At 48.9% G+C, this 12314-nt stretch overlaps 1 protein-coding gene and 1 long non-coding RNA gene across 2 annotated transcripts in view; one reads left to right on the top strand and one right to left on the bottom strand.

Moving 5' to 3' along the window:
* LAMA1 (laminin subunit alpha 1) overlaps positions 1–12102 on the top strand; it is a 177431-nt gene extending 165329 nt beyond the window's left edge. The window contains exons 60-66 of the mRNA XM_077778268.1: positions 1589–1701; positions 5060–5249; positions 5821–5979; positions 6946–7099; positions 8371–8504; positions 10914–11136; positions 11753–12102. Coding sequence (XP_077634394.1) covers positions 1589–1701; positions 5060–5249; positions 5821–5979; positions 6946–7099; positions 8371–8504; positions 10914–11136; positions 11753–11913 — 1134 coding nt within the window. The 3' untranslated portion in view covers positions 11914–12102. The remainder of the gene's footprint in view (positions 1–1588; positions 1702–5059; positions 5250–5820; positions 5980–6945; positions 7100–8370; positions 8505–10913; positions 11137–11752) is intronic.
* On the bottom strand, positions 1707–4490 carry LOC144243065 (uncharacterized). The gene is made up of 3 exons (XR_013338529.1): positions 3821–4490; positions 2800–2890; positions 1707–1952 (listed from the first exon to the last, which is right to left on the bottom strand). It is a non-coding gene; the product is annotated as an uncharacterized LOC144243065 (long non-coding RNA).
* Positions 12103–12314: the final 212 nt, after the last annotated feature.

The following is a 12314-nucleotide window of genomic DNA, read 5'->3' on the forward strand; positions in this document are numbered from 1 at the left end:
GCAGAGAGGGTGGCCTGGTGAGCACTGGGGCACAGAGAATGAAGGGCCTGTCAGAGAGGCCACCTGGAGCTGGAAGGGAGGAGAAACACTCCAGCTTCTTCCATTCACCTGCCCTCCAACTCCCACAGGAAGCCATTTTTCTTTATCTTTCTTTTAAATGTTTCTTTTTGAGAGAGAGCGTGTGTGGGGGAGGAGCAGAGAGAGAGAGAGAGACAGGGAGAGAGAGAATCCCAAGCAGACTCCATGCTCAGCACAGAGCCCGACACGGGGTTCAATCCCACGGACTGCGAGATCATCACCTGAGCCTAAATTACGAGTCTGATGATCAACCAATGGAGCCCCCCAGGAGCCCCAAGGAAGCCATTTTTCAAAGAAGCCTAGGAATGGTTGCCAGAGTCATCCCCGTGTTGAGAAGCAGAGCAGGGGCAGGGCTGGGAATGGCTCTCTGCTTACACAGCACAGCATTTACAGACAGCAGGCCCTGACAGCTGTCTTCATCGGACTACCATACAGCAGGCTTTTCGGAAGAGTTTCTATATGGACACATTGTCACTTTCGATTTAGTCAGAAACTGGAAAATAAGTCATTATGTAAAATAAAAATTGCACATTTATTTGTTGCTTGAAAAAAAATTGATTCATCTAGGAGAAGCCAAGTTTGACCAAGTATTTAAAAAAAATTTTTTTTAATGTTTATTTTTGAGAGAGAGAGAGACAGAGCATGAGCAGGGGAGGGGCAGAGAGAGAGAGAGAAACACAGAATCCGAAGCAGGCTCCAGGCTCTGAGCTGTGAGCACAGAGACCGACGTGGGGCTCGAACTCATGAACTACAAGATCATGACCTGAGCCGAAGTCAGACACTTAACCGACTGAGCTACCCGGGTGCCACATGAACAAGTATTTTTAATGGCAGTTATTAGTTCTCATTCTCGTCTCCCTTTTCTCATTTCTGTTTCCTTGGTTGAAAACACGCATCTAATTATTTAGATGGTGGTGCAGTCGTACAAAAAGCAGTACCTTCCAAGTAGGGCTGATCTTTGAGCTCAGGACAGTGCTCTTGGTAGCATCTACCTACCCCAAGCGGTAGCCTCACGTGGTCCAGACTCACTGTGTGGACGGTGAGGGCAGGCCACGTGCAGGTTCCCCAGCAGCCCCCCTTCCAGCCTCGCTCCTCCCAGCTGGACCCTGCTCTTGTCTGGGAGGAATTAGAGACCCCTGCTGGTCACCTGCGGGCACTTCCGGTCTCCCGGTGCACGTGCTGCCACTGATCCCCCGGGCCTTCCCGGGGTGAGAGGCAGGGGAGGGCAGCAGCAAGGCCTTTGCCCCTTTGGCCTGATGAAAATTCATGGGGATTTTAAGCAAACTTAAAAGTTAAACTTAAGAGTGGGACTGAGGTGAAAGACAGAAGCTCTAATTGCCTTCTCAGATAAAGACACAGCAAGTACATGATTTAAAGCAGAGAATAAGTCCGTGCAAACGTGCATTTGTGGCTATTGGTGTTCCGATCCTGTTGCTTCTAAGATACTTTTGTACACATTAGTGGGGGCCCTGGCTCTGTGTGGCTGAGAGTTCGTCTGCGTCTCTTACAGGAACAATGTGCTGTGGACAGGGCCCCCGAGTACGTCCCCAACGCTCACCAGTTTGGCCTCACACAGGGCAGCCATTTTGTGTTGCCTTTCAATCAGCTGGCCGTCAGAAAGAGGTGGGTATTGTTCTAAAGTCTTTATTAGATGTCTCACTGACAAATGAATCTGGGAGGTGTTCTTCAGATGAGTCTTTTCCAGAAGCTTCTTGTATTTTATTATGGAGTATTCGACTTGCAACCAAATGGCAGCAGTGAAAAGGCAGAGAGAGGAATGCAGCCTTTGTGTAATTCAGACGCTTAAAATGAGGTTCTGCAGGGCTCCTGGGGCTTGTCTTTCCCCTTCTTGATGAAGGCTAGCTGCTGCCTCTCTGTATGAATACAGGAAAGCATATAGGTAGGGAATCTAAGTCACTCTTGTTCTAGAAACTCAAGTCCTCTAGATCTAGCATCATCTGGACTTTTCAAGCCCATTCTCTTGTAAGCATTTACTAATGTGGTCAAATTGTCCACCCAAACTCTTTCACTGTGCCTTTCAAACTCCCTGGTGCCACACCCACACCAGTCTGCATGTTCCCTCTTGCCCTCACATCTGCTTGTCCCCGAGGACTCTTTGTTGACAAAGCCAGCTCACGTCCCACGATGCGGCCTGGGGGAGTCCACCTTCCTCTGCTCCTTCGGCCTGCACCTGGTGTAACTGCCCCCCGTGATCACTGCCCCCATGGCACCGTCTTCAGACCTTGTGTCTGAAGTGTCTTTGTTCCACAACTTGGGCCGCCTTTCTCCGTGAATCCAGCCACCCCACACCAGACCTTCCCGCTCCTCTGGCTCCTATCTGTCCGAGGGCTCTTCCTCAGCCACCCTCTCCCCATGGGCACACACATCCTGGCCTTCTTGGTACATACCTATCCCTCCTCCAACCAAAATCTCTACTTGACACATCCTATTAACCCAGTGCTCCTCATTTCTGCTGCTACCTCCCATTCCAACAGCTCCTCAACTGCATCAAGCCCTTGAACCCCTCATGCTTTCTCACCAACCCCCTCCCACAGCTCCCCTAGAACGGTCTATCCCCAGCCAAGAAGGGCACAGTGCCATAATTACTGGTGTTCCTTTGTAAGCTTCCACCACGGCCCCGGGAAAAACTCCTACTTGGCCAATCTGTGCCAGAACCCAAACTGGTGGTCAAGGCTGCAGAAGTGTGTATCTCCTTCCTACCTGGTTTGACTTGAAAGCCACGGCCACTGATTTCAGCTGGACCCTCCAGACTGTATGGGAAGCCAATACATTTCTCTATTATGTTCGTTTTCTAAAAAAAAAAAAGTTTTTATAGCTTCTCTTCTTTCAAAACTCTGCATTCCCACAGCCTCTCTTCATGCCCCAGCCAAGGACTGCCTCAGTGAACAGAGAACCCCCTCCTCCACCCACTACCCAAAAGAGCACCCCCGCTGCCTTTGTCCCCTGCACCGCAGAGGAGGGGTCCTGCTCCCTCTCTTGCTAGCCCTCGGGACCCCCTCACCCCCAAGCCATCACCCTCCTCCTCAGTGTTAAAGAGGTGCAAACACTTGTGCCACAGATTGCCTCGATAGACCCCAACTCAGTCCTCAGAGTTCCTGCATGGGGAAGGCACCATCTTTATTTTATACAAGGAGACTGAGGTAAGAGGGAAGTCAGGTCCCCTGCCCCAGGGCACACAGCAGAACCAGGATCCAAACCCAGGTGCTATGTCTGTGCTGGTCATTCCCTTTCTAGTAGATCTGCACATTATTTTTTAATGTTTATTTATTTTGAGAGAGAGAGAGAGAGAGAGACAGAGCATGCATGTGCACAAGCAAGCAGGGGAGAGGCAAGAGAGGGAGAGAGAGAATCCCAAGCAGGCCTCATGCAGAGCCCAGGGCGGGGCTCCGTCTCATGGATTGCGAGATCCCGACCTGAGCTCACAGTACCCTGGCTGTATTTCATAGTAAGACGTCTTAAAAGAGTTGCCTTATTAAAAAAAAAAAAAAAAGAAAAGCTGCCTCACNTTTCCCCCCCCCCTTTTCTTCCCTGCCCTCCCAGTCAGCCTCCCCTCCCCTCCCCTCTGCATTGTTCTTGCCACAGTTCTCCCAGACCTGCTGTGGCCACATCCCGTGGTGCCTTCCGTGCCGGGCCCTCGGCACTGTCACATGCCTTTGGCCACTCGGCCTCCTTGGCTGCCCTAGCCCCAGCTGCTCCTGATTTCCTGCTCACCCCTCCTCACCCCTGCTCAGCCTCCTTTGCTGGCTCCTCTTCCATCCGAGAAGGCCCAGGGCCTCTTCTGTGTATTCTTCCAGGGAGCTTCCACACTTCAGGGGCTTTAAAATAGCATCGATTTGCACCAGCTCCCACATCCCTGGCCCTGATGTCTGCTTCGAACTCAGGCAGTGTATGCCCGGCTGGCTCCTCCACATCTCTGCCTGGATTGGCACGAGCTCCTCACTATCAACATAACCAAGAGCGGATTCACAGTCTTCCCCCGCCCCTGCTCGCCCGATCTTTGCCATTTCTGTAGACCTCAGCACCGTACCCGTGGATGCCCAGGGCCCAAACCTAGAGATGGTGGTCTTTCCTGCCCTCCTCAAATTCAGTGCACCTACAGGTCTTACTGCCTCCTCCTCTGGAGCACTGCAGGAGTGAGTTCATCCCCTCTGTGTCCCCCACGGCCCCCTGGCCTCGTGGACGGCTGCAACAGCTGTCTGTGGACACCCTGGCCTCGTCGGATGGCCTCTTCACATCAGAAGTCCCTTTTAAGATGTAAATCAAGCCATGCCCACTCCGCTTCTTAATACTGTGACTTCCCGCTGCGCTTGGAATCTAGATACTGCCTCCCGGAGGCCCTCATCCACGAGGATGGACTTACACTCTTCCTTTCCCCGTCCCAGAGCGCTTTAGCGCCGTGCTGCCTCCTGCGGGGCGGGCGGGGGGGGGGACCCAGACGCAGCCTTCCCTCCACTGCCGAGCGGTGCCGTCTCCCACGGAGCCGTGGTAGGGGATCCCGGGCGGCCGCCCAAACCAAGCCCATCGTTCTACCCTGCCCAGCACTGTCTGAAAACAAAGTGCTGAGCTCTGTGCGGCTGGCTCCTGTCATTCAGGTCTCCGCGGAAACCGCACCTGTTCAGAGCTGCCTGCCCCGACTACTTAACGGAACCACCAGTTGGCCTCTCAGGACCCATGACCCAATTTTCTCTCTGCTAGATTTCTAGTATTAGTTCTGTGGGAGAAAGGACATTCCTCTTTGTCCACTGCTCCAGCCTCAGCATCTAGTACAGTTCCTGGCAGACACACGTATGTGGTAACTGTTAGCTGAGTGAATAGATGGATGGATGGATGAAAGACTAATGAATGGCTCTCTGCTGAGCTGTTAAATATACGGGTTGAAACAGCCATTGGAGTCTCTCTTGGAGGTTACTGTTACAAGTGAAAGTTTCTTTCTGAGGGCCGAGCTCTTGTCTTCCTCCAGGCTCTCCGTTCAGCTAAGCATCCGGACGTTTGCCTCCAGCGGTCTGATTTACTACATGGCTCATCAGAGCCACGCGGATCATGCCACGCTCCAGCTGCACGGGGGCCGCCTTCACTTCATGTTCGACCTTGGGAAAGGCAGAACAAAGGTCTCCCACCCGGCACTGATCAGTGACGGCAGGTGGCACACGGTATGCCCTCAGGAAGCTTGTGATCACTCGTGCTAAGGTTTATGCCACCCATCCCCTCGTATCCGCTCCAGTTCACCGTCATGAAATGATCCTTTTGATTTCCAGCTTGCTGTGTGTCCGGTGTCTCCGCTGTAGAACATGAGCTGCTTGCAGGCAGGGACCTTTTCTGCATCCTGAGGCTTAGCTCGGTGTCTGACACCTCAAAGGCACTCCGGAGCTAACGCTGGTGGAATGAGTGAAAGGGACCAAAAATATTCTCGACTTGATGAGAAGTAAATCAAGCCTGCCCTTGATAAGGGTGGAGTGAACGGGCCAACACTTAGGTCATGGCCTTTGCTTTCCTCTAACGAGGTCGGGAGAACTTCCTGTTCTAACGTGCGCGCTTTAGCTGGGCCTGCTCTGGCCTCCTGCCAGGCTCGGTCTCCTCAGCAGCGACCGTGCAAAAATCGGAGCCATCCTTTAGGACCTCATTCACGTCGTTACAGCTGTAATGAACAGATGTTGCAAACAAACATCTGTTACAGTTTTCTCAGATTCCTTAAAAACTGTGGATATTCTCATTTTGCTCTAGGTCAAGACAGAGCACTTTAAAAGGAAGGGCTTCGTGACTGTTGACGGCCAGGAATCCGCCACGGTGACCGCGGTGGGAGACGGTACCATGTTGGACGTGGAAGGAAAGCTGTACCTAGGAGGTCTTCCCTCTGAGTACAGAGCCAGGAACATTGGAAACGTAAGTTGCATTTCCTGTATGGAGCCCAGTTTGCCTTTATTGTGGTTGTGCCTTTGTTTTGTTTGTAAAGGAAAATGTTATTTGTTGAATTACCTTGTTTGAAACTGGAGCTTGGCTGCATTTAAAAAAAGTTTTTTTAATGTTTATTTTTGAGAGATAAGACAGAGCATGAGTAGGGGAGGGGCAGAGAGACAGAGGGAGACACAGAATCCAAAGCAGGCTCCAGGCTCTGAGCTATCAGCACGTAGCTGGTCGCCGGGTTCCAACTCACGAGCTGTGAGCTCATGACCGGAGCTGAAGTCACTCAACCCACTGACCCATCCAGGTGCCCCCAGTGACCCTAAGTATTATAGTATATGATATTTTTTAAAAATATTTTTAATGTTTGTTTTTGAGAGAGCGCGCACACAAGCAGAGGAGGGGCAGAGAGAAAGGGGGACAGAGGATCCGAAGCAGGTCCCAGACTGCCAGCAGAGTCTGATGCGGGGCTCGAACCCATGAACCATGAGAGCATGACCTGAGCCGAAGTCGGACGCTCAACTACCTGAGCCAGCCAGGTGCCCCATGATGCACACCTTTTAAACTGCATCCCTAAGTTGTGTGGGGGCTTCCCCTGGAAGCTCAGCCAACCTTTCCTGTTAATTAACGAGCCTTTCCCTTTCCCCAGCCATTTAGCCCTGGTACAATGCAGGATGTCCAGTAGATTTATAGTTGCAGATTAGAAAACTCAGGGCCTTGATTCCCACACTACTTAATCAAAATAATAGAAAATACGTTTACTGCATTACGAGCCAAGATCTTACTAGCCAGTAGCTTTCAGTTAGATGTTTATGTAAACTGTTGTGGAAATTCGATTTTAAAAACCAAAAGTTAATATTTTAACGTGTCTTGTTGAAGCATAAGAAAATTTTACCCTTGCCCTTCTGGTTATACTTAGTGTGTCTATTCTCATGTCACTTGGTTTAGATCACCCACAGTGTCCCCGCCTGCATCGGGGAGGTGATAGTGAACGGCAGACAGCTGGACAAGGGCAGCCCAGTGTCAGCATCTGCCGTGTCCAGGTGCTATGCAGTGGCCCAGGAAGGAACTTTCTTTGAAGGAAGTGGATATGCAGCTCTTGGTACGTGTTATCGGTGATCTGGAAGGCAACGTGTGGGTTTAGGCTGCACTCTGAAATGGACCCAATGGTCTGTCCTGATAGGATGGGATCCCCTGGACAGGCAGGCGGACCATCGTTAGTTAAGTGTTCCAGTGTCTTCTCATTTCTCAACTCCTGAGGGAGAAGCCTCCTCCCGCTCGTGGCCCCAGATGGCCTGCTGCAGGCCTGCTCCAGCCTGGGGAGCGGCGCCTTCCAGCAGACGGCAAACGTGGTGCTGGTTCTCTCTGTACTTGCCCTGAATTTACGGAAGGCAGAATATTCTCTCTGCCCCAGTTAATAAAGGCCTGTGACAAAAATCAGTGCATCAAGTATCTAGACCAGCCAAATGCAAGTCAGATTTGATGAAGAAATGGACTCCCCTGAGACTGTTGACACTATGGATCCTAAGGAGAGGAATTTAAATGTCTAAAAGGCCTTCGAATGTCAATTCCTCAGGGCCCAGAACCAGCCTTTGTAACGGAGCCGGCCTTCCCTCTCCGTGTGATGTACTTGAGTTAGTGTTTCTCGCCTGTTTGCACTCCCAACCCTGCCCCTCTTGGCCTCGGTTCTGCTTCCTACCCCAGGAACCACAGGTCTCAGGGAGTCCTGGTGGGAGACTGGGGACGGCCGGGAGGAAAGGAAAAGCCAGCACACTTCTCTCCTTCCTCTGTGCTTCCACGCTCTGGTAACTCCACCTGCTCCCCACTTTCCTCTAACCCTGCGCTGAACAGCTGCCAGCTACGTATCCCCAGTTTGGATTCCCAGCTTTTCTCGCACTTGAATAAAATACCCATTAAATCCTTATGTAAAAAAAACAAAGACAACAACAACAAAAACCCCAAAACTAGTGTGGATACTAATATGCTCAGTAAATGATGACATACTCGGTATGTGGATATTGGGAAAATAAAGTGGACTATTACTGGGTAGCTGATGAAGGGATTCTATGAATCAAATCCCTTCTGGCTTTTCCCTAGAGGAGAGAATGGGCCTGCCTGGGCTCTGGTCCGCCTCAGCCCCGGCAGGTTCTCTTGAATAGCATCACTTCATCTTGTAGATGAGGAATCTGAGGCCAGAGAGTGGAGGTGAGCTGCTGGCGAGGATGGAGATGGATTCAGAGAAACAGCTAGCGCCGGGCCCCCTGAACTAGGAGCCAAGAGGCACAGCCAGCTGGCCGGCCCACGGCCTCTCTGACTCTGAGCCTCCCTAGGCCAGGCTCACCCCAAACTCAAGATTATCCTTGTATCTTTCAGTCAAGGAAGGCTACAGAGTCCAGTCAGATGTAAACATAACACTGGAATTCCGCACCACCTCCGAGAATGGCGTCCTCCTGGGGATCAGCAGTGCCAAAGTGGATGCCATCGGACTGGAGATTGTGAATGGCAAGGTAGGTGCTTGGGGTCCTCCTTTGCCCTAGTGCCCGAGACAGCACAAATACCTAGATCCAGACTTCCATTGATCGTTTCAGTGGAATGGAGAAAAGGCTTAATTAATTAAAAATTAAAAATGACCAGAAAATGGAAATTAAAGTTAAAGCAAAATTGCAACTTTACCACACAGAAATCTTTTTTCCAGAGCCATCTCAAAGTTGCCAACCTGATGCTCTACCTTCCCTGATATGTGTTACCTTTTTATTTGGAAGTAATTATGGATTGCTAACAAGTTATAGTAAAATGTATAGGGAGGTCCTCCTGTGTTAGCATCTGCATAACTTTTTTTTAATTAAAAAAATGTTTTTTCAAACATTTGAAAGAGAGAGGGAGACACGGAAGCAGGCCCCAGGCTCTGAGCTGTCAGCATATGTGGGTCTCAAACTCACAAACTCTGAGATCATGACCTGAGCCAAGGTCAGACGCTTAACCTACTGAGCCACCAGGCGCCACAGCATAACTCTCCTACAACATCAGATCCATGAAATTGACACTGGCACAAGCCAGAATTTTTTCAGTTGCATTACTTATACATATACGTGTGTGTGTGTGTGTAGCTCTACACAATTTTGTTTAGCTTTATGTATCCACCCTCACAATCAAGTCACTTAATTGTACCTCAAGGCTCCCTCAACCCACCCCTTCATATCCACACCAACTCTCTCCCCAACCCTGGGCAACCACTGATCTGTTCTCCAGCTCTCTGTTAGCTCATGAGTGTTATATAAATGGTATGATACAGTATATATTCTCTTGAGATTGGGTTTTTACACCCAGCCTCGTTTCCTGCCATTGATCTGTGCTGTTGTGTTTATCAATGGTTCAATTTTTTTCCTTGTTAACTATTACGCTCTTGCTTTTCCATTTCCAGTCCTTCCCATGCTCGGAACAAAATGAACTGAACAATTAGAATACCTTAGTCTCTTTTGCTTGAAAACTGCCTCCAGGGTTTCTCCTGGTTCTCCTTCTCCTTCCTCACCCCACTGGGGGCTATGTGGATACAGGCAAGATGTAATGTCCTTTCTTTTCTGTAAGCTCTCTCCTGACCGTAGCTGAGGTGTGGCTCCGCTCTCCTGATCTTCAGGCCCCACCTCTGTCTTTTGTGGCCTGTGCTCCCCGGTGAGCTGTAACGAGTGGTGTGGAGTTTCAGCTCTCGCCAGTGTGTGAGGACTGATCCTGGAGATCTGGCCAACATCCCTTGCAGATCAAGCTTCCCGTCAGGGACACTGCTACCTTTTCAGCCATCTTCTGTGTCCCCCAGAGGACCCTAGGAGAACTGGCGAGCTGTTGCCAGGCCACTCCTAGACCATGGGGATGAAAGGCGTCTCTCAAATCTCCTCTCTACCTAACTACACTTGGCCATTTCTCTTGCACTGTGGTCAACTTGTGTTGCTCTGGAACTAAGATGCTTGAACCTACTTAAGCTACTGCCTCCTGCAAGGGAAGGAACAAGTCTCTGTGCTCTAGTTTTTTCCAGTTGTGTTTGCAATCTCATTTGCTTGTTTCCAGTAATTCTGCTTCTCCCCACTGGGTTTCTGGCCGCTCAGACATCCTAGAATGGGGGTGAGGAGGATGTAAGAAAATCAGAGCTACCCCTTGCCCTTCACCTCTTAGTTCATCTTCATGTCTAAACAGAGCTGCCTCTACATCATAGCGCTTGCCTCTCTACACTGTGGCTTATAGCCAAAGGCTGTCTCATCTGTGCTTCAAAAGAATTTTGAAAAATTTTTGTATCATTTGCACATTTTTATGTGACATCTAAAAAATGTTATTGGAAACGTAACAGTTGCCAAAAATGTGATTTCTGATGTATATTTTACCTCTACTATTGGCTTATTTTTCCTTTAAAACTTTTCTTAGCTGTTGCCCGAGGGTCTGTACTGTACATCTTTAATTTATCACAGTTGACCTTGAAATACACTCACCTCTACAATACTATACTTACACGTCTTCCCTGCTCTCTTTTGCAAGTCTTAGATTTTTCTGTGCTACAACTTGCTGTGGCAGGTAGGGTACCTATCGTCTGTCACAAGAGAGTCTGTAAATGTTCCTTCATCGGTGCGAGCCACCTACTATGAACTGACCGTCTACACCCATCAGCTCCTGCAGCCCTGAAAATGGCCCTGCTTTGAGGGCAATGGCTCAGGCTTGTTCCCATGGGGTGGTCATTGATCCTTTCTGTAATTTCGGGAGTGAGGAAATCTGAATCCTTTGAGGTTGTTTCACAATCACTGTTTTTCATCGCTTACCCTCCTTTTTAGCAGAATGTTGGGATTTATCTACTCCAAGAGCATTACGTAAATGGATCGTGTTCCTTAAATATGGAAAAACTCACCAAGGTATTTGCCTGTGTCTTGTTTGTTTAGATCTTGTTTCACGTTAACAATGGTGCCGGGAGGCTAACCGCCGCGTACAAACCGCCAGCTGCCGGTGCTCTGTGCGACGGGAGATGGCACACACTTCAAGCTCAGAAAAGCAAACACCGCTTGGCTCTGATTGTGGATGGGAATGCAGTTCGTGCCGAAAGTCCACACACGCAGTCCACCTCGGCAGACACCAACAATCCCATTTATGTCGGTGGCTACCCAGGTACGTATGGGTGTCTGCTTTGCCCGTCCACTTTGAAGGAGCACTGTCAGTTTAGCTGGATACAGAATAGGGATTAAGAAAAATACATGGTTTCTAAAAAAACCATTCTAAAAAAAATACATACTTGCTAAAAATGTATTCCTTTACATTTCTAAATGTATTCCTTTACATTTTTAGAAAGTCTATTTCAAATACCTCGAGGTTCTCAGAGAAACTAAAATCTATGCATGTAAATTCATCATTAGGTAAGGCTCTGAGAACACAGATGCAATGTAAAGTAAGCTAGATGACCCCCCAGAGTAGGAGATCATTTTAGGGCGGGTAACCGTTTTAGAGGACAAAGAAACATGGTCTTACCCTCTCACACGGATCCTGGATTTGAATTCTATGTTTCGGATGTTCGCAGTGCTTATTACAAATGACAACACAAACATCTCGTTGATGACTCTTAAGTCATAACTATGCCTTAAAATTACTACACATTAAAAGTTTTCATGGACTTATCACAGAAGCCTAATTTTGATGAAGAAATTACTCGATATTATTTTTTGCCCCTATTGTGCTATTCGTGCAATTTAACAGAACTAAGCCAGACTTCCCCTCTCTTCCTTAACAGCTGACGTGAAGCAGAACTGTCTGAGCAGCCAGACGTCCTTCCGAGGGTGCCTGAGAAAGCTCACCCTGATTAAGGGCCCACAAGTGCAGTCCTATGACCTCAGCACAGCGTTCCATCTACAAGGGGTGTTCCCCCATTCCTGTCCTGGGAGTGAACCCTGAATTTCAGAGCAACTCCGCACGTGGGAATCGTTGCTTGCATTTTGAGAATTGTTTTTGTGAATTAAAGTCTCTTCAGTTCTGACTTCATTTTCAACTCAGGTTAAGTATTTCCAGAGAGAAATTTTGTGCTTCTATAAACTGAAACCATGTGTACAACGAATACCTCTGTTAAATAGTTAAAACTGTAAATTGAATTCAGTGGCTCTTTCTTTGTAAACATTGAATATTCTGCTGGTTCCTTGACAGTTTTTGATGTTTTGCATTTTGAGTTTTATAAAAATACTGAGTCTGGTCCAAGATAGTGTTGTAGGAAGACCCTGAACTCACCTCCTCCACAATCTATACCTATTTATAGGGCCGTTCCTCCTGAAGAACTGAGGGCTGGCTGGCTTCTGTGCAAC

This window comes from Crocuta crocuta, unplaced genomic scaffold (genome assembly GCF_008692635.1).
Source record: "Crocuta crocuta isolate KB4526 unplaced genomic scaffold, BGI_CrCroc_1.0 scaffold26, whole genome shotgun sequence".
Taxonomy (NCBI): Eukaryota; Metazoa; Chordata; class Mammalia; order Carnivora; family Hyaenidae; genus Crocuta; species Crocuta crocuta.